Source organism: Pithys albifrons, chromosome Z (genome assembly GCF_047495875.1).
Source record: "Pithys albifrons albifrons isolate INPA30051 chromosome Z, PitAlb_v1, whole genome shotgun sequence".
In the NCBI taxonomy this organism is placed as follows: Eukaryota; Metazoa; Chordata; class Aves; order Passeriformes; family Thamnophilidae; genus Pithys; species Pithys albifrons.
The window spans coordinates 69,259,867-69,284,274 of record NC_092497.1 but is presented as its reverse complement, the minus strand read 5'-3'; the positions used below and the strand labels follow the sequence as shown (position 1 = coordinate 69,284,274).

The window sequence follows — 24,408 nt, the reverse complement described above, 5'->3', positions numbered from 1 at the left end:
TCACCCACATCCAGCCTTCAGGGTGGCTCATGCTGTTGCACTGGTCTCCTGAGAGGTACCTCCCATGCCTCCTGGGTGCAAATTAATAAAGGGAGAAAAAATTCTTGGGGATTACTTGCGTAAATGAAATCTGCATGGAGGAACTGGGCTTTTCCTGAGACGTGAATACACTTTCTATCAATAGCAACCAGGATTTTTTTTCTATGTCAGCTGAAGAATCTTTGCACATAGGTTTCTTTGGTATGTGTCCTTAAATTTGTGAAACCAGATCTGCAAATGGATCAAAGTTAATGATTTGTCTTCAGAATTGGAGGATGCCAGGAATCTTTGCACACTGAAGAACAAACAATCCTTCCTTGAATGGCAAACTGGATTTGCCAGTGAGGAGTGGTTTTCAGAGCTGAAGACAATCCCCATGACTTAGGTCTACATGTCCAAATTCACTCCTCTACACTGCTCATTTACCACCAGTTGTATCAATACCAAACAAGTTAAAGTCCTACAGCACTAGCACTTGATGTACCCAATGGAACAGCAGAGCAACCTTAGTGAACACAGAGGAACTCCTTATAGAATAAGGTAGCAGAATGCCATATTTAGAAGAACTCACTTCTTCAGTGTTATGGAGGTTTTCAGTATGGATGTCATGAATGCATATTGCTAACAGAGAATATGCTATTAGAAAAAGATGTGATGTTTAGTCCAGCAAACATGTCTGTCTCACAGTGAAACCTGAGTTGTTTTTTGAAATGCTGCTTCTCCTTATGTAAACTGTGCTTCATACCATACAACATCAGGGATATGTAATCACGAAATAATTTAGGTTGAAAAAGACCTTTAAAATCATATAGGTCCAACTGTAAACCTAACATTGCCAAGTCCACCACTAATCTGTGTCCCTAAGTGTCATATCTACAGGTCTGTGAGATCCATCCAGGGAAGATGACTTCATAACTTCCTTGGGCAACCCATTCCAATTCTAGCCATTCTTTTGTTGAAGAGTTTTTTCCTAATAATCAAATCTAAACCGCCCTTGATGAAACCTGGGGCTGTTTCATCTTGTTCTATCACTTGGTACTTGAGAGAAGAGATCACCCCCACCTGTCTAGTAGAGAGGAACAAGGCAGTGCCTCAGCCTACTTTTCTCCAGGCTAAACAGCCCCAGCTCCTACAGCTGATCCTCATAACACCTGTGCTCTGCCAAAGAAAGTTATGGAGATGAACATTTTATCATATGAAATCAGAATAATTTGCAGGGCAAATATCTGAATGACATTTAGTGGTCTATGAAAACGTGAAAAATAAATCCACCCTCTAATTAACATGTTTGTAAAAACAAGGGTGACACTTGCACCCATTCAATTTCCATGTTTACAGCATTTTAGTGGACATGTAATGCAATAAAACACTCTGAGATTGTTTGCATCATAAATTAACTGTCATATCACTAGAATTGGTATGAATAAAGCTCATGAAATTGTACAATAATTTAGGATTGTCAAATGGAGAAATACTATCCTATAAAAGACATAGTTTTTGCAAAATGAAATTCATAAAAGCATTTGGGAAGTTTGCCAAGATAAAACAGTTTGTCAGTTGCTTTGTCAAGATAAAACAATATAGGTAGTGGAAGGCAAGTATGTAGTAAAATTAGGATAAAAATAAAAGGTAATGACTTAGAGTACAGACATGTATGTAGTAAAATTAGGATAAAAATAAAAGGTAATGACTTAGAGTACAGGCATGAAATTATTTATTTATTTGTTGGATGGGTTTCTGTTATGTTATTTGCTACGGAGGAGAGGGAGATATGTTATTGCCATGAATGCTTTCCTACCATGACAATGCATAAAAATCTTTGAAAGATTGAAAGTTGATTAGGAAAGTCTTTTGCTCAAGGAGTTTCGGCTGGCTCCATTCTTGACAGTCTTCATGCCTTGACTTTGTAAAGCCTTGAGCAACTCAGTTTAATCATGTGGCTGAGCCTTCTCTGGGAAAGTGCTGGGACTGGAGACAGTCTCTACTGATACTGTGATTTTCAGTCAACCATTTGCCTCAAGCTTTTTATGTCAGATGGCAAAGTAATCCTGAAGGATGATAGTGTGGAAGGTAGTGGTGCTTATAATTGTGACTCTCTCAGCTGTCAGGTGAAGTGCTGTATATGTATATATAGCCTTAAATAACATCCAACTGATACTCACATGGTGCCACATGTCTGTGGTCCTTTATCCCACCTACCAAAATCATGGACTATCAAAGAGCAACAATGTGTTTGCCTGTTGATGAATGATTAAACCGGTGTCTGTCAGCTGAGATGAAATGAGTACAAAGGCTGTCTCCTAGCCCATGGCAAATAGAAAAGAGAAATGTCTTCATTGAAATCAGTGAGGAAGTTTGTTTGACTAGTGACACACCTGTGGACAATCTACTTGTTTCTCTAAAGCATGGCTGAACAAAGTATATTTTCTTTTTACAGATTCTGACACTATATGTTTTCAGGGCCTTCAATGTTACACTATTGCAGAGAGACTTAAAAGTAAAAATTCTTGTACAGTGTGGGGCGTAAGGAATGTATAGCACACCTCAGTTTTTAAAGAGAGTATCTGATCAACTGAGAAGTGGAACATTACACTACTGGCCTAAGCAATAAATCCCTCAGCAAGCTGGCGAACAGCCATGTGAATTTCTCGGCTTTGCTGGGGTGGGTGTCCTTCCTGCTTGTCAAAGACAAGGTGCTGCAAAGGGAGAGAGTGCCTTGTCCCTTGCTGGATGGCAAACCATCAGCTTTTTTTTTTTGTCTGCTCTACCTTACCTTGCCAAGAGTGATGTCTCATGGCAGCATCTTTCCTAGTGTACCACAGGAGAAATGGATACTTATTTTCTCACTTTCAGCAGGCCTCAACAGTCAGTTTTATTTAACTCTGGCTGCACAAGAGTTGCCTGCACTCACAGATGCTCATTGGGATTGACACCTAGAAATGAAAATATGGGAAAACAATTAATTATAGAATGTATTAGCTTCTTAACTCATTCTTGTATGCAGTCTCCTAGTAATAGCCCTGCTAATTCATGATAAATTGTACATAAAGTGTACAGGGTTACGTGACGAGGTAAGACTAAAGGCTGGCTTGAACCCATTGCATATAAACTCTTCATTCATGGGGAAAATACTTATCAAGGCCTCAGCTGCTGAGTGTTGGATCAGTCAGCACCAAGAAGACAGAGAGAAGATATGTTTACTGTAGCTGTGAGGTGCATTTTGTCGATATGGTATATGTAGTTGAGCTTTTGCTCTGTAGCAACAACAAAACTAAGGCAACTTACAGTTGGGGGTTACCTAAATGAAAATGTTGAAAAGTTCAGTTTCATTACATAAACTTGATGGGATTTTATTTGTTTCTTGTGTATCTCTTATTGCAACTTCTAGCTTAGGAAGTTGTTTGAATTTCTAGTGTTTTTTGGGGAGGTGGTTTTATTATTTATTTTAAATTTTCAAATACTTATTTTCTAATAGACTGCAAAGCAAGCTAGACAGACAAGAAGTCTGGTTAATTTCTTTCTCCATCACTCTGGAAGAATCGGTCCATGTTGTTCATTAATGATATTGTACAGCTGAGGACAAGGAAAGACTTAAAGTGTCTTAATGTGTTTTTTGTCTTCCTTAGTTTCTGTGCCTTTATAAAATGCTTATTTTTCTTTTAGAAGAGCATTACTCTAGTGTCTCTCTGTTCATTCAGTGTTCTGATTATGAATTAAATTATTGATAAAATTTAATCTTGTAAAAATCATGGTTTTCATGTCCTTTGCAAAGCTATTTGTATCCAGTCAAAACAGTGGAGTGCTTTATAATTACTGACACTGGCAAGAGAATTGGATCATCACAGGCCATCTCAGGTCTGTGTCTTTCATCCTGAGGATCAGATGCTTCTCTGTGTTTAAGTGTGGAGTGACATCAGTTGATGCTCTCATGCAAAATGTAATTCTTAGCTTTTTCAGCTGTGCTAAGCAAAGGATTAGATAAGTTACTTCTCATACTCATCTTTAGTATATCTTTTCCTTCTCAAAATCGTTGAGATATCACTGATGAATATGTTAGAAGCATCTATTACTCCAAACACAGATTGAGAATCAATCTGTAAAAATCACGATCAATGAGTATTTAACATAAACAGAAGCTAAGTCTGACTGGAAAATTATAAGAACTATCCAACTGCTTACCTCTATAACTGGAAAATTTTTGCTACATTTCTTATTATAATATGAAACATAATTGTTTAAACCACCATTAATCTTAAAATCCTGGATACAGAAAGTAGGAGAAAAGGCAAATTGCTGTGTAAGAGCTAAAAAATCACTTCCCTTTATGCTTCTTTATAGTCAATTTTAACAAGAGAAAACTTCAAAGGTCACTTTGTGGTAGGCCTCATTAATTCAATTTCAAATCTCTGTGATCTCCAAGCTATGCTGTTCAAGCTTTATTGGTTGCATCTACTACTATAGGGGCACTTCATTTAGCTACACATCTGCACTAGTTTTATACTTGGACCATTGCCATGTAAAAATCAATTCTCTCTGATAATCTGAATTTAAATAACAGTATGCATGGTTTGCAGAACATTACAGTTCACGCCCTGCAGGGTGAACCTTCCCATGTCAACACAGAAAGAAGTATGGTTGTCCATAGAAAGGTCCATATGTGGAGAAACATAGTTTTAGGATTTCTTGTAGCTGATTAAGCTTTCAAACTGTCTTGATGTTTTAAAGGGATGTGCTATATCTTATCATGAGAAGAAACAGACACAATAAACGGCTACATTCTGTGCTATACAACTGCACTTCTAAGAGTGCCCAAGTGCTGAAACCATGAGAACCTGTAGACCTGTAGACTTGCCCTTTGTGCTTCCTGCCTGAGGTTGAAAAAGATAGATAAAATTTCATGTGAAATTTGCTATTCAAAGTGTAATTTATTGTGCACAAGAGAGGCGTGAGTCAAGCCATGTTTATTAAGTTACATAACAGGTGACAGATTTCAAGCAACGTCTTGCAGCAGGTAGTGGAAATCTCTCATTTTAGGTTGAGGGCTACACTGGATTTAAGAGGAAGTGATGGGAGTTGAAGGACAAATATTTGTTGTACTTTTCTTTTTTTCTTTTTTATTCTTTAATTTGGGCACTGTAAACAGCAATACATTTAACAACTCTACTTCTGTCTGGAGTCAGTTTCATGGTATCAAATTCTGTGGTACTATGATGCAATCTTTTGCTGGTCCTGTGCTCCTGTGCTACTAATAGCACTGCTGTATTAAAAAAATATTTTTTATTCAGACTGGAAAACTAGATACCTATTTATGGAACAAATAGCAGTGCCTTATATAGTTTCTTACCTCTGCATTTCTTCTCTGAGGACACCCCCTAGTCGCGGGGGAGAAGCTTGCGTGCCCTCATGAGGTTGAGAGCTATGCTGGAGGTGGTTTGTGCTGCCGGTAGGGTCTCCCATGCCAGACAGGTCTCAGCTGAAGGGTCAGACAAAGTGTGTCCATGGGCAGGATGGGCTTGCTAGTCGTCTGGCAACCATCCTAGGAGAAGGACAACTCCAACCCCAAACCCAGGCAGATGGAGCTTGCTTAGACCTGTAAGGCCATCCATCTAAGAGAAGGATACTCTAACCAAACCTACGTCCTGAGGTACTCGCTGTCACTGTCCAAGCTCACGAGGCCATGGCAGATGAACCTTAGGATTAAAGGGTGGGGCCAGTTCTGCGCACGCTGTGCCTCTCCTAAAAAACCCATTGCGCAGGCTTGAAGGGCTCACCCACATTGCAAAGCCCTGTAGCGACAGGCGAGGGTTGAAAACAGCAGGTGATAGGAAGCAGCTGGAAGCCGCAGACCCAACCCTGCATGCAGGCGGTTCAGGATATGGGTCATTAGAGACTTGACCCCGGAGATGACAGTCTCTTGTGGCAGCATCCTGAATGACCAAGCAGCCTTTTCTAGGGACAGCACTGCTTGCTCCACATGGAGAGGGGCCTAGCAAAGGTGGCCTAAACAAAGCAACCAGCATCTTCGATGCGGTCAAACAAAAACAAAGAGATTTCAAAGGCATACACCTGCCTGCAAAGGTGTGCTCAAACTAACACTCGCATGTTGGAACATCAGAACCATGCTTGATACTGGGGATAGTGGACGTCCTGAGCGTCGTTCTGCTCTAACTGCCCACAAACTGTCACAGCTTAACATTGACATTGCTGCTCTCAGTGAAGTTCGTCTTCATGAGGAAGGCAGCCTTAAAGAACATGATTCTGGCTACACATTCTACTGGTCAGGCAAACCCAAAACCGAAAGACACCTTTCAGGAGTTGGCTTCATGATTAAAAACTCCATTGCCTCCAAACTTGAAAATCTGCTGACAGGTCATTCCGATTGCATTATGTCCTTACGCCTCCCTCTACACAACAAGCAACATGTTCTTTTTAGCGTATTTGCTCCAACTCTCCAAGCTGACCCAACGGAAAAAGACAAATTCTACACAGACCTGCGCCGCCTCACCCAAAATGTTCCTGCAGATGATAAGACCATAATCCTTGGTGACTTCAACGACAGAGTAGGTAAGAATTCTGAAGCCTGGAAAGGAGTCCTGAGCAAGCATGGCGTTGGAAACTGCAATGACAACGGACGCCTCCAGCTAGAGTTTTGCGCAGAACGGCAGCTCACCATCACCAACACTGTCTTTAAACAGAAAGACAGCCTGAAGACAACCTGGATGCATCCTCGATCCAAGCACTGGCACCTCATTGACTATATCTTAGTACAACAGAAAAATGTCAGTGATGTCCGTCATACTCGAGTGATGCCGAGTGCAGTATGTCAAACAGACCACCGCCTTGTGCGCTACAAACTTAACCTCCACTTCAAGCCCAAACCTAAGAGAGGCGGCATTCCAAGGAGGAGGCTCCAAGTCAGCAATCTTCAAACAGCCACAGTGAGAGACAGCTTCCAGGGAAGCCTTCAAACTAGACTTAAAGATAATCCCATAGATCCCTCTCCTGAAGCGCTTTGGCAGCATACTAAAAGTTGCATCCTGCAGTCCTCTGAAGAGTCCCTAGGGTTCTTCTCCAAGAAAAACAAAGACTGGTTTGATGAAAACAATCAGGAGATCCAGGAATTGTTGAAGAAGAGAACTGCTCACCAAGCACACCTTGCTCAGCCATCTTGCCATATAAAAAAAGCCGCCTTTCGTCTTGCATGCAGTAAGCTCCAACAGAAACTTTGAGACATCCAGAACAAATGGTGGCTCGACCTAGCAGAAAAGACACAACTATGCACAGGTTTGGGTGACCAAAGAGGATTCTATGAGGCACTGAAAGCAGTGTACAGACCCACACACCAGGTTCAAAGCCCCCTACTCAGTGCAGATGGTGAAATGCTCCTGAACCGATGGTCTGAGCACTTTCAGATTCTCTTCAGTGCCAACCGTGTAGTCCAAGGCTCAGCAATTCAGCACATTATACAACAACCGGTGAAACATGAATTGGATACAGCCCCTACTATGGGAGAGATACTCAAGGCCATACAACAGGTGAAAACTGGCAAGGCAGCTGGGGTTGATGGAATTCCACCTGAAATCTGGAAGCATGGAGGTCAAGCACTCCATGCCAAATTCCACAAGCTTGTTGTACGTTGCTGGGAACAAGGGGAACTACCACCCGATCTCCATGATGCAGTCATTATCACCCTGTACAAGAAGAAAGGAGAAAAATCACACTGCTCAAATTACCGAGGTGTTACTTTGCTCTTCATTGCTGGTAAAATCCTTGCAAGAATACTTCTGAATAGACTAGTACCCACTATTGCAGAAGATCTTCTGAGAGCCAGTGCAGTTTCAAGCCAATAGGAGCACCACAGACATGGTGTTTGTTCTCAGACAACTACAAGAGAAGTGTAGGGAACAGAACAAAGGTCTCTATGTAACCTTCGTTGACCTCACCAAAGCTTTCGACACTGAGCAGACAAAGGCCTGTGGCAGATCTTGGAACGTTTAGGATGTCCCCCCAAGTTCCTCAAAATGATCGTCCTGCTACATGAGGATCAGCGTGGACAAGTCAGATGTGGGGATGCACTCTCTGAGCCCTTTCCAATAACCAGTCGTGTGAAACAAGGTTGCGTTCTTGCACCAACTCTATTCACAATCTTCTTCAGCATGATGCTCCAAAGAGCCACAGCAGACCTTGATGAAGAAAATGGCATCTACATCCGATATCGTACCGATGGAAGCCTATTCAACCTAAGGCGACTGAAGGCCCACACCAAGACCCTGAATCACCTTGTCCATGAGCTGCTTTTTGCTGATGATGCCGCCCTCGTTGCTCACACAGAAGCAGCTCTGCAGTGCTTAACATCCTGCTTTGCAGAGGCTGCTGAGCTTTTGGGGCTGGAAGTCAGCCTGAAGAAGACGGAAGTTCTCTACCAACCTGCACCTCAAGAAGTCTTCCATCATCCTCACATCACCATAGGCAATTCAGAGCTTAAGTCAGTCCAGCAATTCACCTATCTGGGAAGTATCATTTCCTCAGACGGTGAGATTGACAAAGAGATAGACAACAGGCTAGCAAAGGCATACAGAGCCTTCAGAAAACTCCATAAGAGAGTCTGGTCCAATAAACACCTGAAAAAAGTCCAAAGATTAGTGTCTACAGAGCCATTGTACTGTCTACTCTTTATATGGGTCTGAATCATGGGTCATCTACCGCCACCACCTGTGGCTTCTCAAACGCTTCCATCAGCGCTGCCTCCGTTCAATCCTAAACATCCACTGGTCTGATTACATGACCAATGTGTCTGTTCTTGAACAGGCAGGGGTCAGCAGTATCGAGGCCATGCTGATGAGAACGCAGCTGCGCTGGGCAGGGCACGTCTCCAGGATGGAGGATCACCGCCTTCCGATGATTGTGCTCTATGGTGAACTTGCCACCGTCTGCCGCAATAGAGGAGCCCCGAAGAAGAGATACAAGGACTCCCTGAAACAACATCTCAGCCTTGGCCATATTGACTGCCACCAATGGTCCGCTCTGGCCTCCAATCGGGATACATGGAGACACACTGTTCACGACGCTGCTGCTTCCTTTGAGAATGCACGGAGAGTCAGTCTGGAGGAGAAAAGACAACGCAGAAAGAACCGTTCCTTGCCAATGTCACCTAGGGAGACGTTCTGCTGTGCCTTCTGTGACCGGACCTGCCTATCCTGTATCGGCCTTTTTAGCCACCAGCACGTTTGCAGCAAGCGTGGGTAGTGCCCTTCTCAAATCTTCATTCGCAAAGCCTAGCCATGATGATGATGATGATGACCTCTGCATTTTTTATCTGTCATGTCTTTGTTAATAATTTGTTTGAAGTGGAACAGGGTTTTGTTATGTTATTGATGTGGGCATGCAGCAAAAAGGAGATGGTTTTGAAAGCAACTGTTTTTATGGATATCACTTATTCTTTAGTGTATTAACATTCAATTGCATTCTCCTCTTGATTCACTAGGTGCATGTATGATGAAAAATACACTTTGAGGTCTACCGGGTTAGAGTCTTATTTGTTTTTATGTTACATAATTTAATTTCACAATATCAGTTCTCACAGGCTAGGAGCACAAAGTCTATATTGTATTTAAAAATACTGTCATATTCTCAGTGCAGTCATAAATCGATGGAAGCAAAGTAGGTCTTTGTACTTTAAGGAGAGCCAAAAAAACAGGACTCATTGCTGCAAATACCACTAGTTGTGTGATTCAGTATGTCTTTCTGGTCATGCCTGAGAAGAAGCTACCTCTCTTTTGGTGATTATGCAATATTATATTTTGGAGACGGAGGGAAAAGTAATGAAAAGGTACCCTCAGAAATATGTTTACAGTTTGAGTATTTACCTGAATGACTCTCTTGTCCTTATTCAGTGATCTATAATTCCTCTTATTAAGATTGTTGCATCTTTCACAATGCTTCTCTTCACAAAAAATAGGTTACATATAGTGTGTTTGTTCAATAATGCTTCACATAGAAAGTGAGGGAAATGACCTTTAGGGAATAAAGTAAAGTATTAGTTTAATAATGAAGGAGAGTATTAAAAGATTGCAAGACACTTGTGAAACAAATTGCTAAAACATTCCTTTCATTTCTGTATAGATTCTGGACAACCAGGAAGTCCAAGCCACAATGATCCTGCCAAGAATCCACCAGGTAAATATAAGTTCCAGAACATGTGCATTGAGCATTGTTTGAGAACAAAGACACTATTGTTAATATCTAAAGAAAGCATAATTGGTCAGCATTATTTTGCACTGTTAAATATATATATAATCAAGACAACCTGTAATTATTTTAGTTCATTTAAACTGACAGTGCCTTACTTGTAGGTTCATCAAGATTTATTTAATCAAGGTATTTTTCTTCAATTTCATGGGTTTTAGAATTTTCCAAGTGAAGATAGGTAGAGGAGTAAGGAGGAAAGATCCCAGATAACTTTAATTTTATAAAATCTCCAAATGCTACAATTTTTCTTTTATCTCAAATAAAATGCAATTGATCTGCGTCTAAAGTCTGTGATGTGAGCTAGCAATTTTTTAATATTTTATTTGTGTGCTTTATAAGATGCAAATGTGTTAATATTTTTCGTATGAGCTCAGAGCAGTTTTTGAACCTGTTAGCGGGTCACACTAGTGACAGTTGGAATTCCTTTGAGAGAGATTTCAGAATAAATACCCTTTCAATTATTCTCTTGAAATAAAAATTCAAGAGAAAATCAGACCCAGACTTTGCCATTACAGTCTATTTAGGCAAAAGGTTCTTCGTATTTTCACGAACTTATCCTTCTCATTACTTGGGTTGTGCTAGTAAATCTTGTAAATTCTTGCTGTGTTATGAATTTCATCATGGTAAGACAAACATATATGACAGACAAACTACATCTTAATGAGCAAGGAGTGACTCCTGACACCACCATAATGCTGTATCTTCTCATTTTAGCTCTCAAAAGATGTGTGTATCTGAAATAAGCTGCAACTCAGATTGCTGCTTCTCTGAATGCAAAATGAACCATATTCTGATCAGGAACTAATTGTGTGATGCTGGGCTGTTACACATACAGGGATATTTTTCTGTTTGAACAATAGGAAAAACAACCTGCCTGGTTGTGGTACAGTTTTGTACTTTGCACACAATCAAAGTATACACTACTTGTGAAATATATCATGTGTGTTGCATGTGAGTACCATCGCAGATCTTTATACAAAGATAATATAAAACCCAGATAAATATATTTGAAAATTGCAGTTATATTTTAGAGATGATGGCAAAAAAGTCAAATAAGATAATTACGAGCTCTTTTTCAAGAGATTATTTTCTTTAAGGGACAATATAAGTTTGATATCACTTTGGTTTGGAGAATTCGATGCCATTTCTTTCCAAACTGTGTGCAATTTTACTAGTAGAATCTTATTTTTCTGTTAAATACATGTCATAAATTATGTATAATAGTGGTTTAAAAACCCAAATAAGCAAATTTATGCCTAAAACAAATATGAAAATTTTCTTCATGAATAATTAAATTTTTTTGAAACTTGGAGCAGTTATCTGTAGAGCATTTAATTTTGTTTTAGGGTATCCCTGCTGGTGAGTGCAAGAAAACCCAAATGCATTACACCTCCCCTTGTCATTTTGAAGAATCTTTTGTAGCTGCTGCATTTGGGAAGCTGGAGGCAGGGTCTGGAAACTCACCTTCAATGTATTTCAAAATTCTATTTTTAAAGTACCATTTAGCATTTGGAGTAGGAAGGTAGAAGCACATATTTTAGTAGTCAGGATCACATCCTGTAGTGAGTCCATTCTCTCCAGCCCTGTCTTAATTCCAGTAAGGAGTAATATTGCTGCCAGAAACAGAGGCCTGGGGAGAAGAGTAGACAATCTGTATGGGCTTTATTAGGCAGACTTCGGGGTCAACACCTAATGTCTGACAAACTCCAGCATCTGAGAAGGTGGAGGGACACAGAAAGTAGAAAAACATGCTGCTGATTTCATTAGGAAACTTTCTGCTTAAAAATAAGAGCATAACACTTTCTCATGATTTGGTCTCACTGCTGCCAGTATTATTCCTTTACCTCCTGCCACGTGGGAGCAGACAACGCAAGCCGTGCCCTGCTTCACTTGAAACACTTCATTTAAGCAGAGACAGAGGCATAATTTAATGTCATCTCTCTGATCAGTGCATGAACTTCTAGCCTTGGTCAACTTCCCTGTATGAGACTGTCTTGGAGTTAAATTGCCAAGGTGAAACTGTTGAGGTTTGTGGGACAGCAGAATACAGGACTTCTAGGGCTGCGCAGGAGAATTAGAGGGAGTTACACTCCATTCAGCTTCTCTGGGAGAAGGACTACTGTCCTATTCTTTCTTACTAAACTTCAGATGATTCTTATTATTAGAGCCATACAGTCACTTCTGTTGGAACTCCAGAGGATATCCTCTCTGTGGTTGGATTTCAGTCCCATGCCAGAAACATGTGGGCTGGTAGTGCCAGGAGGGTTTGTTGTTTTATCATGCTTAGTTGTAGTGCCTGTATGTCACAGTGCCAAGGGCTATGTGCTGTCAGCTTTTGGATGCCACCACCTTCAAAAAGATACTGTCATGGAAGAGGATGTTGGTAACTGAGTGGTAGTTGGCAAAACTGTTGGTCTTAAAAGTGGCGTTTTTTCTAGGTTTGGCTAGACTGTTGCATTCTTTAGGGTGTTGGGTAATTTGCTGTCCTAACCACAGAAAGAGAGTAATGTCACTTGCCAAACAAAAGAACATTAAGAGCACTTGCTGGAATTCTTTTCAATACATTCCTAAAATTATACTGAACACTTTGATAGCCTACTACAGTATTAGGATGGTGCAGCTTGTGGTGAAAGTGCCATGTAGCTTTTATAGATAAATCTAGGGGTATCTTTCTCTTAGTTCTATTTTTCAATAACTTTCATCTGGTACATTTTTAAAGAATGAATCTTGCTTTTATGATAGCTATGTTGTAAGGATTGCCTCTCTGAAGGGATTATTAAGCAAATTCCAGACAGATACATGAGCTGAATTTAACTGAGAAAGGAGAAGAATCTGAACACTACTGTTGTCTGCATTAGCCATTAAGTTCCTGGTATCTAAAAGTTTATATTATGGTAGCATGGTCCTAACTATTAAAAGTTTACATGGCCTAAAAGAGAGAATTAACATATCCATCAAGAGTGACTGGACAGATGGAGGCACACCTGAATCAATAAGTTTAAAACTTAAAATACTTACAGCTTTGCAAATGGTCAATAAACAAACAACAAGAACAAAACAAATGCAATCCAAGTCCTGTAGGCCTGCCTTGTTTCTTACCGTTCCACCAGGCATCTGTGCAGAGCTACTGCTGAAGCGTGATGTTCAAAGAAACCTAGTGTGGCAGTTCCAGTGTAATGCTACATTATTATTTGCTCCCTGCCTGTGTCCTAGGTCTTTTATGTAGCTTAAGAAAACCTTAAAGAAAAACTCTCACATGTGTGTCTTGAAGTACCTCCAACAGTGTGGCAGGATATGCACTGAAGACAGAAGATGTGATCTTTCAAAGTTCTACTCTTGAGCATAAGAAAATCATGATGATGGGTAAAAAGAGAAAAAAACCCAGAACTACAAGTAACCTAATGATATTGACGCCAGCCACAATTTGGTCTCCAGAGATACAGGTCTTACTAGCCAGTTCTTCTAGTTGAGTTTTATTTTGCTTTTATTATTCTTTTCCTTACTGCCTGCTGGCCAACTGTTTTGACATTACTAATATTCTTACTATTTGCCATTGGCTTGAAGTTGCTGCTTGAAAACTTGGTTTATTTATACAGCAATGTTAACATGACTGTGTCCAGTTGTTGCCATGTTGCTCCAATCTTTGAACAACATTTTTAAGCTACTAAAATAAGAGTGAGAAATAGTGATATTAAAGTGCTATCTTGAAAGGACAATAAAGAGACTCAATTATGAAGGTGTTGCCAAAAAGCTTGCAACCAACCTCTTTTGTACAGGTGCCTTCAAGATTTTGGAGCTGTTCTTGTTCAGCATTAGACAAAAGAAGGTGCAAAGGAGACCTAGGCATCTTGACATAATTACGAGCCTTGCTGGTGAGGGAAGACAAATGTGTTTGGATTTTTCCTTTTATCCAAGCAGTTGAGTTCAGAGACTATTAGGTTATATGTTTCCTTTCAAGTAGACCATGCTAGATTTTTTTTGTTTGGTTGAGTTTTTTTCCCCCAATAGAATTTATTCCACTTAAGATGGTTTAAGGAATACTTTTATATAGATTTTGTAGACTCTAAAAGTAAGGGCTGAATGAGGAATGCAGAGGACTTAGTTTTGAGCCTGTGTGCTGATGACTATTAAATTATTTATATGGGGTGAGATACTTTTAAACAAAGAGATTGAGAAACTGTCTTTTCACCTCTTTGCCTTTCATTCTTCTCTACTGTTTCCCTTCCTTCCTCCATGATAGCCCATGACATGTTGTCAAGGAATTTGCCTAGTGATAAAATCCTTAATCTGAATGAGGCATAGGCGGGTGAATTCCCAGCCTCAGTCTCACTGCTCTGGAAATTCCCCTTCACCAGAAATTTTGTTCTAGAGAGAAATCACCATCTCTGAAGTTTGGTTTGGGGTATTTTATTTTGGGGTTTTTCATTTTTATTATTAAAGAAGGTGTTGCCAAAAAGCCTGCAGTAAGCCTCACCTATCTCTCAATATGCAAATCTGTCTTGCAGCTGTAGAGCCCCAAGGGCTTTTTTTGTGCTTTCATATAGCATAGCAGCCATAGGGAGAACATTCTTTTTGGATCAAGCCTTAAGAAGTGTAATAAATTTGCCAGTATATGACTGTTTCAAATAGAAGTCTGAAGAGTAATTTTGTCTCAACCTTTGCACTGTTTGAAAATGCAATAAACAAATGTCTTTGAGTTTTGAAAGAGTCAGACCAGTCACAGTTTCATTATTTTCTTTTATTACAAGTTAGCCTTATGTGGATGGTAATTAATAAGAGTAGGAGAGATAGAGCTTCATCATTGCAAGCGGCTTTTCTTCTGTAAACAGTGGTGCCATATTAGCAGTTTGTGGATTCAGGCAGAATTGTACTTAAACAAACACATATTTACCTTTCTTTTCATCATGGGAGTGGATATTCTGAAATGCTCACTGTTTCCCATATGCCTACAACCATGCCATCTCAGCTAACAATCTTCAAATAAAACAGGTTTGGGTTGGGTCAGGGCTTGATCTTCTGTGAAGTTCTCCCTTTCCCAAATGCTCTACAAATTATTAATGCCAATGATTGAAGGTGATACTCTTCCTCATCATCTTCCCAACACTGATTCAGGTGGGGCATTCTGGGGCAATGCCCAGTTGTGCTATAGTGGCCATCATAAACCTAGAGAGGTTGTAGAGCCCCTTTTTCCAAATGGAAAAGTTCCATGATAGCCTTGCATGATGATTTGAAATTTGATATGGGTGATTACTACTGTCTACTGGCTTAGGATTACTGGTGAATTCTTGTTTCCATCAACTGCTTTTCTTTATGAACCTACTGTGTAAAGAAATGGTGCTGGGATAATTCTGATGCCGTGTTCACTTAAGATGCTGTTGTGTCCAGTGGTGGGTGCAATGGCTTTTCCTTCAAAGTATGCACAGACCAAGAGCTTACTAAAAAATCTTATGCTACCAGATAGAATTCCAGAAACCTGCTTTGGCATCAGAAAATTCCTTTGTGGTAGCTGGTAGTCATATAGCTGTTAGAAGGCTGTCCCCCAGCCTCTTCTTAAATCTTGACTGTAGTTTATGTATAACCTGAGACCTTCTGGAGTGGAAGGCAGTGTGCATTTGTGTTAGTTACCCTTTGTTTCTTCCTAAGTTTCAGAGAAACTTGCTACTTAGATTCTAGTGCATGAATTCTAGAGTCCTTTGCACCTGGTGTTTACTTTTCCAAGTTACTGCAACACTGAAGAATATTGTAGATCTGACTATAATCTTGAGGGCATAAAAAATTTCATTTGTTTTTGAAAATGGCCCATTTTGCTTTTTAGTTCCTCATGATGCTAAAAGGTTCAGTGGAGTCAGGAGATCTTTTTACAGCACACTTTTTTCCTGTCTCAGTTACAACATTATCACAATTTTCAGGAAATAAAAAAGAAGCTGTGAGTATATCACGTGAATGGAAATGGTTGTACGATAATCAGTATAGCCTCATTGTCTGGACAGACCTTAGTTCAGCTGTTTCAGATGACACTGGAATCTTCTTTGTCACTCACTGGCTAATACTGTCTACCTATTACTACCTTTAATATATTCTGGTTTGATGATAACCCATTTCTGGTACACTTTTTCAGATACTGGTTTCAAAATGCATACAGTAAGAAAGCAAACTACGTCTGCTGACTATATTTTGACATACTAAGAACAGTGTGAGGTTAATTTTTTACTACCAATTCTGACTGTAAATAATAGCTGTACAAAATTATACCAGCATCCTGAATATTTCATTGCATACCCTAAAGTTTAGGTAGAGCTCTCTACTATACACCATGCTGAAGCTTCCAGGCTTTCTTCTCACACTAGCTCCTGATGCTATAGCTGTCTTACTGCTAGCATAATTCTACTGTTCCCTATGTTCCTGTGAAAATAGACACTCAAAAACAGTTTAATGGAGAAAGACATATAGGTTACCTTTATTAGCAGCTTCTAAGGAGCACACCCGAAGGGCTGCACATACATGACCAGGAATGTTGCAATTTTATAACCTCTCTAGTAATTTGCATATGAGATATTGATAACTAACGATGATTCTCATTTCCTGCTGTTTCTTAACCATAGGGGTCTTCTGAACTGCCTTTTGGAGATCTTCTTGGACTTCTAGGCCTTTTTCTTGTGTTTTGTCTTCTCACTATCTACAGATGGCTTCTCAAGAACTCTATGGCCTTGGCAGGGCATAAGAAAGCTCACAAACTGTGAGAAAGAGCTTTAGTAACTCACTTTAAGATGTGAGCAACCTAGGACAATCCATGTAACATATATGATTCTAAAAATCTGCAAAAACACACTAAAATCCATAGGCATCACTACTATACAGTAGAATTATAGTAGTATTATTCTACAGTATCTACGACTGTATAATTCCTCTTTTTAAAGATCCAGAAATAAAAGTGCACTAATACAAATTTTTTTCCAGTACTGTTAGGATCCTTACCTATTTTACCAGTTGCTCAAAAAGAAGGCAGTATCTGTGAAAAAACTAGATGTATAATGATACCTGGAAACAGTTTTATCGTTTGGCCCCAGTATGCAGTAGAACATAAACAGGTATTCTATTCTTAAAAGTACAATTGAATCAAAAGACATAAAAAGGCTAGTTAAAGATTTGTAAATCTAAACATCACTAGTAAGCTTTTAAGTAATATAAGAACAAGCCTGTTAGAATAATTGTTACTGCAAACAATTAATTTTTCCGTAGGTTTAAACAACTTAATTTTTCCCCCTCATTTCATGTCTTTGCATAGTTAAAATGGTTAAAAGCTATACTTGTAACTCTGTTATTGAAGCTATAATGCAAGGCATATAACAGGAATAGAGTGGAAGGACAAGGAGAGAATGACTTCTATAGCAGCTGGAGTTATTACTGAAGGTTTCTCCTTTTACCAACTGCATATTGAAAATTGATTAGAACTGCTTCTTGGTTTAATCCCTTTATCTTTCATACTTGATTGCACTGTTTTGGCGCATTGTGGAATTGTTTGGAAAGTAAACTTTTCAGAAATTCATTTTCTGTAGAAAACTTAAAGAAAAATGTTATACTCACCCTGTACAAAAGCTAGAAGGAAATACAGAAAAAAGTCCACTGTTATATATGGGTTTTGGAAGTTACTGACTACACTGAATTGCACTACAGTGGTTTTGTCAGAAATACTCTTTTTGTAAATATCAGATCTTTAAAAATAATGACAATTAGTAAAATGCATTTCAGAGAGTGTCATCTGTCAGTCAGGATGAGTTTTAGTAGATGACAATACTCAATGCTTTTATTAGGTTTGAATGATAAAGACAGCAAAGTGTTATCATGAACATCAAAAGAGATAGTAAATCCTCTCTGAGGAATACAACAATAGTGTTATCAAGTGCATTAGTGTCTGTACTGGGCAGATCAGAAACACACAACAAGAATGCTAATTTAATGCTCTTCAACATGTTAATGCAAACAGTGCTTTACGGAATGCTTAATCAAAACAGTGAGACCTATACTTTATGAAGTATCACCATATATTTTTGTCTTGCATGTAATAACCTGAACATGAATGTTAACCATTATTCACTTGGAAGATCAGTTTCATAAGGTAAAAGGCACTGTCTCACACCATAAAGTGAAAATGTTCTGTACTGTTGACATTCTGCATGCTGTCTTGATGTTTAACCTTTATCTTATACAGATGGAGTGTATGTTTCTGGAGAAATTACAGCAGTTTAATGGCACAGAACATTTTCCTAAAGCACAGCTGGGAACCTGGAACAGTTCTGTAATATACTGTCATAGATTTTCTTCACAACTAGGCGAAACCTGAAGTTATCTGGAAATTTAATATATTGTGTTCATTTTTCTACACCCAGAGTCCACCTTCCCTGTTAGAACATAAGGGTCAGGATAAAGCTGCTCAGTGCCTGTAACATAGATTGTTTATTGTTACATCAATTTTTTAATAAAATTTTGTCACATTGCATAGAGAAAAGTCAAGTTGTCTTTTAAATTTATTGAGATTGACAATAAGTGCAGTTTCCCTCTCCTTAGCCAGGCAGAGCATTTGCATGTATCTGTGGGTGTCATTATGTTTGGCCCATCCAAGTCAGGATGAAACCTGGATGAAAGATATGATCCATCAGTTAACAACACATCCCTTTGTGAGGGGTTGATAAATACTGGTATACCTTGGTGTCAAATTTTTTTCCCTGCTCCCATTCTGTTAAAACAAAGAGAGAAACACTGTATTGCTCTTCATGTTATATGGGTATTCTCAACAGTGCCAGTGAGAAAAAACTAAGAATTCATGGGAGAAGGCTCAGGATTATATATGTGTTTCTGAGGGTGTATGTGCATATGCATGTACACATCTTTGTAAGAAATCCAATATAGACTTTTTCTTCTTTTAATATGAGCCTTGGGCCTTGTTCTCACTTTAATGATAACTTAATTATCTTCACTTGAGAGAAATTCCTCTCAAGTTAGTCTGACTTGAATGAGAGACATTGTGCTGCAAAGTACTGGTGTTTGGATAATCAACAGAGAAGTTCAGTCATGTCTCATTACCAGTTTCAGAGCTGGATTCAGGGTTGTATGCTGGCTTCAAGCCAACACACTTCACTTAGGGCCAAATAAAATCAAGAAACCAATTTTTTCTTTGGAAATCTCCCTTCCATGTAGTATTTCAGATTGTTCCTTCTGGAGCAAATAAGAAGGGAAAGGAAAGACTGAGATTATTTTAAGAATTGCTAGCATTCATCTGGCTTCCTCATTCTTATGTTAAAAACTGAAAACTGAGGAGGAAAGGAAAAATAAAAAATTACTCTTTGCATTTTTTTTTTTGTTTTTAATGATATGGATGTGCCAAATTCTGTCAAATAAAGAAGAATACTTGAGAAACTGTGTCCTGTTTTCACCCCCACAAAAAACAGGGTGGAAGAGAATGCAAAAGGTGAAAGAGAAAAGCTCTTACTGGAGAGGCCTGCAACATTCAGGTGAAGGATAATAAGAGAGGAAAAAGTAATGGTTATAACATCCAGGTGAAGGATAATAAGAGAGAAAAAAGTAATGGTTGTGGAGAGAAGCTCTTGAAAATGAAGCAGAGAGAAAAGTGAAAGGAAGGGAATTAAAAATAGAGGGAGACCTGCAGAGCTCCTAGTGCAAATAAAGACATCCAGGGGTAGTGTGTGAAGTGACATTGACCAGAAGGTGAGAAGATGATGGCTTTGGCAGAACATCGTTCAGGATGATCCCACAGTCCTGCAGTGTTCTGTGCACCCATGATGCTTGATCCCGGGGTGGTTTTCAGCTGGGAGGGACTGACACTCTTATAGGTCTGACAGTGAAACAGAGATGTCAGGAAATGTGCTCAGTCAGATTCATTAACATTCTTTCAGCTTTTGCTGGCAGGTGCACTGTTTATACCTACACTAGTAAATATACCAGAGGTGATGGATGACACAGTTCTGTGGGATTTGACAAACTGCTAGTAAACAGTGAAAACTACTATTTTCTCCTCTGCCCTGTTTGTTTGATCCTGAAAATAAGTAGAGGTTTATCCAGATGAACCAAGGACAGAACTGTCAAGTGAATTGTAATGCTTTTACAGTCACTTTCCTGATTATAGTGGCTCTGTTGCTAAATTGCTTGAAGATGAAAGAAATAACTGTCAACGCCCCCCCCCATCCCCCCAAAGAACATATTTCTGAACCATTGTTTTCCAAATTAGTAACTATTCCATTAGATGCAATTTTTATTTGTTTGTTTGTTTTGTTAGCTAAAATATTGAGTAGCTTTTACACATTCAAACATTTGGAACAGAAAATGGACAGTTTATTTTCAAAAGAAAAAAGCTGTGTTAATTTAGAAAAAAATTGAAAAAGTAACACTCTTCAAGTAGCAATATGCACCAAGTATAGACCTAAATATTTTTATTAGTAAATGGTTGTTATTACTACCTGTAAAGGTTGAGATGCCATGTAATATCAGCTTTTGCAGTGATTGTTGATGTAAGACTTCCAAAGAAGTCCTGTTTAGCCAGGAACTCTGTGCATCACCTGTTAGTTTCTGTAAACATTTTAAAAATTGCTTTGTCACAACTCCTCAAAATTTTTTGTACCTTTGCCTGAATTTTAGCTCTCATTAGATCCTGTGATCACCTTTCAATGTACTTTGATCTGTGTGTTATAGTTCTGGGACTCTGTTGATACCATTGTTAGCTGGTGTATAAACCTATCTATAGTTTATTAATCTTTTAATTATACTGATTACCATACTGTGATCTTTTTCAGTGTACCTTGAGGACAGTTTTGTGAAATCTGGAGTATTCAATGTGTCAGAACTTGTGAGGGTGTCAAGAAGTAAGTTTTCATTTGTGTTGAATCATTTTCAAAGCTTGCTATAATGAAGTGAAGGTTTTTTTCCTTGAAGTCTTTCTTTCTCAAGATGTAAGTTGCATAGGAAATCCCTATACCCACACTCAATTTTGATATATTTGACCACAACATTACTGTTCATGTTGTCTGTGTTTTGAATAAAACAAATAGGGTCTTCTTCCATCTCTTCAATATTTAAAGATTGAATAAATTTTTCATATCTCAATGCCCACCTTACCGGTCTTATATATCAAAGAAATTACTACTTGTAGCAAAACCTTCTATTTGTTAGACTTTCGCTTTTTAAGGTTGCCTGCACATTTTTGGATTTTGCTAAAATATCTGGTTATTCATTTAGTTTATTTTGTTTTGTTTTGTTGGTTTTTTTTTTAATTTGTAGCTCTTAAAAGAAAAATCACATAATGGAAAGAAAAGATTGTAAACTTAATGTACTAAAAGCTTGTGTTTCTTTTGATCATAGCACTGGTGGTATTAAATTTCTAATGACATTGTTTTGGCATCAGAAATATTACACACATAAACATGCAACAATCTTCATAAAATGCAAATATAAAAGGACAGGTGAAGTTTCTATTGCAGTAAGAAAAACCCGAAAAGCAAACACATAATATCTACTTAGTTGACATTTAAGAATTTGCCGTAATACTATGACATAAAACCCATGCATATTTTCATTTTATATTGCTTTGTGATTATTTCTTTTCTCCCTTTACTGTCAACACTATTAAAGTATTTCTCCTAAGACTTCATTAAGAAATGAAGAAGAATATTTGAAATGTATAGTTAGAAATGTCTGCAGTGATGATATCAGCACTATGAAAAGAGAATGGTCCAGAATAATCTCTTTTCTGGTGAGGTGAGGAAAAACCAATGAGGCACAAGTTCCAAAACTGTTTGATCAAATTTTACACATGTGTGAATTCATACCATATCAAGATGATTGAGGAATTTCTTTAACTTGCTGAGGCTTCAGATGTATGTGTTATTTCATTTGCTGTGATCAGAAATTAATATTCACCAACTAAAATTATCTTAAGCCTTTCAGCCAAACAGTGAACATTGCTATCCTGCAGTGTTAAGGCATACTCTTCCTTTGTGCTTACTGAAGATACAGTTTTGCTGTTTTAGGAGGTTGAGAATGTGTGAATTACAGCTTTCTTTTGTCAGGTGGTTAAGTGCATTTTAAAGTAGCAGGATATTGTGATTAATAAAGAAACAGTATTGTAATTATGCTATGAAATCATGCCTTATGCAGTTGTTATACATGATATACTTCTAATTATATGCTTTAAAGCATGTGGTTTCTGTGGAATTTCGTACCATGCATTTGTTTAACCTCAAGCCACAACAGGCTTGTACTTTAACTGTCAGGAAAAAGTACAAACCTTCAGATACATTACACAACATGCAATTATTCTTTTAAGTGCCAAAGGTAGTTAAAATGCACAATGCACAGACAATGAACAAAGGTAAATACACCACAATGTGTAACATATAATTTATTCCTGAGTTGCCAGTCTGCGTGGTACACAGAACGTGAAGATAACACTGTGTATGTTTAGGTGTAGGTGTACGTATGCAAAGCAGAACCTGTAGCACTAGGTGGAAGAAAAAGAAGGCACATGGTGTCAAGACTGAAGGTTGTTATTAATAAAAAAGAGTTAACATTAAAGGAATAGAACTTTTTGTATCCCCAGGTTTGTTATTTCATTTTTTCCAGTTCTTTAATGCTAGCTGTCCTCATAATCTCCACCTCATTCATTACAGTGCTTGAGGTTTCTGTTATCATTTGGTTTTTTTGTATTGGTACTTCCAGGTTATCAATTATAAAGCAAATGTATAATGTCTGCATAACTGCTAATGGATTTCAAGGTACTGAGGAAGATAATTCACTTTTTTATATATATAGTAATTGGTAGAACTTGTCTGTACTTGGTTTCTGCAGGAGGCAGAAAATTAGATACATGTAGTAACATCTTGCTATTTTTCCAAGTGTTAAAAATTAAAAGATAGAAGGATAAAAGATTGTCTTTGATGTGATATGATATGCTTTTCAGCACCCATAACCCAGGGAACTGGAGTGAATTTCCCAATTGGAGAGCTTCCGAGCCAGCCATATTACCATGACATGAATTCGGGTGTAAGTCTACAGAGGTCCTTGTCCTCTCCACCAAGCAGGTAAAAACTTGGCCTGAGTGCTAATATGAACCATGTTTAATAGCGTAGGACCAGCATTTCACAAATACTGCCTACAACAAACTGTTTTATGAGTTTCCTTTGATTTTGCAAGGTTAGCTACTTACATATGTTACCATAATCTATGTACAGATATGCAAATTACAAATCTTGTAGTTTGAAGTGGTGCCATTATTGTCTGTCATTTCTTATGATAACTGTCAGGGTTTGAAAAGCTCACTAAATCATCTATCAAGAGAACAGTTACACATCCCAAAAATGCTGCTGAGTTACAGGAGGTTTAGCAGTTGGGAACATGCCGGCAGAGCTCAGGGTGGTTGCACATGCTAAGGCTATCTTTGGGAGCTCCCTCTTGGACCTCTGTCTTGAGAGATGCACTGGGACAGATACTGTTTCTCATAGAAAAGGTGGTAATGCAGGCGTATAAAGAAAAGGTGGTTTATCCATAACATCAGCCCTGCTCATGGAAGTGTGTTTCCTGCCTCAGTCTTTCAGGGAGCATTTCCTAACAGAGTGGGAACAAGGAGGAGCCTGTAACAGTTGCAGGCTCCATGTACCTGCTACAGGCAATTTAAACTGAGGAACCCATTTTTGACTTGTTCAACATGCTCCCTTCTCCCATCTCAAAGAAAGACTCCATTTCGTCCCTCAGGAGCAGCTGGTGACCCCACAAGGGGAGACAACCTGTGATTCTCCCAGATAATGTACTGTTTCTCAGGCGCCTGTGGCCCTTTAGTTTTCTGACATTGTCCAATATACCACAAAGACATAAACACTCTAGGACCTGTCATGACCCCGCATTTCTGCAATCCAGTGAGTCAGGAAGTGTCTGCACAGTGGGATAAGATTTAACAGAATTGTCAGGGAGCTGAGGTTTTCTTCCGTCAGCACCTGGTTCTTCTGAGTTATTTTACTTGTGTTCCACTCTTTCATTCCATCACATTTTCAGTTTAGCAATACATAGTGTACATTTTAAATTATTAAAATATATGGATTACTTATTTATGGATTTATT

General features: G+C 38.6%; 1 protein-coding gene across 14 annotated transcripts in view; it reads left to right on the top strand.

The window, feature by feature from the left end:
- The window catches only part of NFIB (nuclear factor I B), a 181,051-nt gene that overhangs the window by 102,335 nt on the left and 54,308 nt on the right, over positions 1-24,408 (top strand). For all 14 annotated transcript variants that reach the window (XM_071581476.1, XM_071581465.1, XM_071581468.1 and 11 more), the window contains 3 exons: positions 10,162-10,215; positions 21,093-21,161; positions 23,255-23,375. In XM_071581476.1, the coding sequence (XP_071437577.1) occupies positions 10,162-10,215; positions 21,093-21,161; positions 23,255-23,375 (244 nt within the window). The remainder of the gene's footprint in view (positions 1-10,161; positions 10,216-21,092; positions 21,162-23,254; positions 23,376-24,408) is intronic.